Source organism: Callorhinus ursinus, unplaced genomic scaffold (assembly GCF_003265705.2).
Source record: "Callorhinus ursinus isolate GAN/ISIS: 27379988/994484 unplaced genomic scaffold, GSC_fseal_2.0 scaffold29, whole genome shotgun sequence".
NCBI classification, from domain to species: Eukaryota; Metazoa; Chordata; class Mammalia; order Carnivora; family Otariidae; genus Callorhinus; species Callorhinus ursinus.
Genome location: NW_027397091.1, coordinates 1,016,993 through 1,020,482, shown reverse-complemented (window position 1 = coordinate 1,020,482; position 3,490 = coordinate 1,016,993). Strand labels below are relative to the sequence as shown.

The 3,490-nt window shown below is 57.7% G+C and overlaps 1 protein-coding gene across 1 annotated transcript; it reads right to left on the bottom strand.

Annotated features, from left to right (window-relative positions):
• Positions 1 to 1,404: 1,404 nt before the first annotated feature.
• On the bottom strand, positions 1,405 to 2,111 carry OXT (oxytocin/neurophysin I prepropeptide). Its single transcript, XM_025876674.2, has 3 exons — positions 1,955 to 2,111; positions 1,620 to 1,821; positions 1,405 to 1,536 (listed from the first exon to the last, which is right to left on the bottom strand). The coding sequence occupies exons 1-3, from the start codon at positions 2,072 to 2,074 to the stop codon at positions 1,481 to 1,483; spliced, it is 378 nt and encodes a 125-aa protein (XP_025732459.1). The 5' UTR covers positions 2,075 to 2,111; the 3' UTR covers positions 1,405 to 1,480.
• Positions 2,112 to 3,490: the final 1,379 nt, after the last annotated feature.

The window sequence follows — 3,490 nt, the reverse complement described above, 5'->3', positions numbered from 1 at the left end:
AAACAAAACAAATCAATAAATTAAAAGCAAGAAAAAAAGCAAAGAAAAAAAAAGGAACTATAGTCCAGGTTGCTATTGGCCACTGGGGTTTTCTTCAAAAGCCTCATCTCAGGGATGCCTGGCTGACTCAGTCCGTGGAGCATGCAACTCTTGATCTCAGGGTCATGAGTTGGAGTCCCACACTGGATGTAGAGATTACTTAAAAAAATAAATAAATAAAACGATAAGCACTTAAAAAAACCCAAAAGCCTCATCTCTATTCCCTTCGTACATCTTAGCAGTAATGATCTTTTTTCATTTTTAAAACCTTTTATTCACATATAATATACATATAAAAGACAACAAATCACGTGCACGCTGTGTTGTTTTCTGAAAATGAACACGCCTGTTTCACCAGCTCGAAGGCCAGGAAACAGAATATGACCAAGTACCCAGAGCTGCCCTTGGACCCCCTTCAGTCACCCCCCCGCGACACAAGACTTCCAGCACCATAGCTTAGTTTTGCCTGTTTCTGTAATTTATATAAAGAAAATCTTACAGTCCTCTTCAGCATAGTTTTTCTCTCTCCACATACTGCTCTGCGTCCTCCAGTGTGAGAGGAAGCCGTAGAAATTACCTTTTCTCTCCCTAACAGAGAGTGATCTGTTCCTGTTTTACTTGGCGTGGGAGTGTGGCCACGGACCTTCTGAAACTGCTTGCCCAGTGGCATGCGTAAGTGAATGACAGCATGCTCGGGGGAAGATGAAATAGGCTCTCTTGATTCCCAAGAGGGTTTTTGGTCCAGGAACAGATGAGAAATAGGTTGAGGATTCTGTTTGTGGGCGGCTTTTGCGTTTTGAGGTCATTTCTGTAGCGGTGGGCTCTCCGGACCCCCTGTCCTGCAGGGTCCCCAGCACTGCCAAGTTCCTTTACTGCAGAGGCAGGAGCAGGCCAGCTGGGTGCCCGGCGGCCTGGCCCCCTCTTCTGAGCCCCGGTGGCCCGGAGTGTCGCTCCTTGGAAACGTGAAGGCCCTTCAGCCTCCGGGGCCCCAAAGCGAGCCCTCAGATGGGGCTCAAGCCTCCTTCCAGATGTAGGGAAGTCATTCACCCGCCACTGGCCTGCCCCCTCTTCGTCTGCGTCCCTCTCAGGCCCACCCCGCCCTATCCTTTGGGTTCTTTGCAAGTTCTTCTTAAGTCCACCCGCTGTAGGTTCCCAGCTCTCTTTGGAGCGGGAAGCTGGCGTCCGTTACCCTCTCCCTCCCTCGCCACCCGCTGCGGGATTGCGGCGGCACGAACGGCGCGCTCAGACACACGGCGCTCGGTCTCTGAATCGCCCAGAGCCAGAGACGCGGGCCCCGCCGGGCGCGACCGTCGGGGCTCCCCCAGCGCCTTCCCTCCCATTTCTGACACCAAGACGCCAGTCGAGTTGGAGGGGAAAAACTCTGCTTTATTTTATTTCATTATTTCTGGGGGTGGCTGCGCCACCGTCGGGGCCATCCGGCTCAGCGCTGGGAGAAGGCAGCCTCGGGGTCGCAGGCGGGCTCGGCGCGGCAGCCGTCTGCAAGGAGAGACGCCGGGTCAGCGCCCGCCCCGCCGGCTCCCGGCCCCGGCCCTGTCCCCGGCCCCCGGCCCCCGGCTCACCCGGGCTGCAGCAGATGCCGGCGGCGGCGCAGCGGCCCCCGCTCCCGCACGGCTGGTGGCCCGACTGGCAGGGCGACGGCAGGTAGTTCTCCTCCTGGCAGCGCAGCGCCTCGGCGGTGCCCACGAAGCAGCCCAGCTCGTCGCCGCAGCAGATGCTGGGCCCGAAGCAGCGCCCTTTGCCCCCGGGGCCGCAGGGGAGACACTGGCGGGAGGGCGGGGGGTGAGCGCGGGCCGAGCGAGGCCGGGGGCCGCGGTCGCGGAGGGGGGCGCACGTCCACTAGAGTCCCCGGGACCCGCGGGGCGGGCAGGGGCTGCGAGCCGCGGCCCGGGCTTACCTGGCGCACGTCGAGGTCCAGCGCGGCCCTCTTGCCGCCCAGGGGGCAGTTCTGGATGTAGCAGGCGGAGGTAAGCGCCAGGAGGCCCAGCAGGCAGCAGGCGAGGCCGGGGCCGGCCATGGTGCGAGCGCGCTGGGTCGGGGGCGGCGGCTGCGGCTCCCTGACCGGCCCTTTTATGGCCGGGGCCGCGCGGGCGGAGCACTGTCTAAGAGGCCCGCCGCATGACTGGTCACAGCAGGTCGCTGCGGGTCAGGCCCTGGGCGCCCGGCGCGCCCCCCTCATTTGCAAGGGCCTGGCCGGGTCACCGTCACCGCATCGGCTGGCGGACTGGGGGCAGGGGAGGCAGAAGGCGAGGCTGTGCGGGGGCGGGTGGCCTGGGCGGTGGCCTGGGCCCCCCTGGGGTGGGACAGGGAGTCTGGGGGTCTGCGGCCCAACCAAGGACTATGTAGCTGGACTCCCAGTATGTGGGGGAGGGGTTACACGGCAGACACTTGGACGCCCCCTCCCCCAGGCCAGGCCAGGCGGGGCAAGACTCCCCATGTGCCTCTTGGCTGGTTGCGCTGCAGCCTGGTCTCTCTTGTGAGGGAGGTCTCCCCTGCCTGAACCCAAATTTCCTGGAACCCACCTTCCACCCTCACCCCCACACCCACATCCCTGCACCTGGACCTTGTACAGAGAAAGATCTTTATTTTCTCTAACTTGTAACTGAAATTTAGCCTTCGCTTTGACTGTGAGGTGGCCAATTACCCACAGTGGAATTTGCAACCCGTGTGGCTTTGTCATACATCAAAATGACAGATATTCTCCTATCATGTTACAGCTATTCCAAATGTCTCTAAACGTCGTTTAAAGATTTTATTTATTTATTTCTGAGAGGGGGAGAGAGAGAACACAAGCAGAGGGAGTGGTAGGCAGAGGGGGAGGGAGAAGCAGGTTCCCCGCTGAGCAGGGAGCCCGATATGGGCTGGATCCAAGGACCCTGAGATCATGACCTGAGCCGAAGGCAGTCGCTTAACCGACTGAACCGCGCAGGCGCCCCAATACCTAATGCTTTAAAGAAGAATATTTGTGACTATATCACGTATTTGTTTTAACATTTTGATACCTGAATATAAATACACTTGGTTTCTTTTGTAATCTTATGTCTTTTACTTTATGGATTTTTTTAAAGATTTTATTTATTTATTCATGAGAGACAGAGAGAGAGAGAGAGAGAGAGAGACAGAGGGAGAAGCAGGCTCCAAGGAGCAGGGAGCCCGATGCGGGACCGGATCCCAGGACCCTGGGATCATGACCGGAGCCGAAGGCAGACGCTTAACTATCTGAACCACCCAGGTGCCCCAACTTTATGGATTTTAAAGAATGCTTTTTTTTGCATTTTTAATATATCTTTTAAAAAATATTTTATTTCTTTATTTGAGAGAGAGCGAGAGCGGGAGCAGGAGCCAGGATGGGGGCGGGGCAGAGGGAGAGTGAGAAACAGACTTCCCGCTGAGCAAGTAGCCCAGTGCAGGGGCTCGATCCCAGGACCGTGAG

Excerpts from the sequence above, each read along its gene's own strand:
- OXT (XM_025876674.2), bottom strand. The coding sequence starts at position 2,074 with ATGGCCGGCCCCGGCCTCGCCTGCTGCCTGCTGGGCCTCCTGGCGCTT. Across the intron at positions 1,822-1,954 it reads TGGACCTCGACGTGCGCCAG|TGTCTCCCCTGCGGCCCCGG; the intron begins GTAAGCCCGGGC and ends CCCTCCCGCCAG. Across the intron at positions 1,537-1,619 it reads CGGCATCTGCTGCAGCCCGG|ACGGCTGCCGCGCCGAGCCC; the intron begins GTGAGCCGGGGG and ends CTCTCCTTGCAG.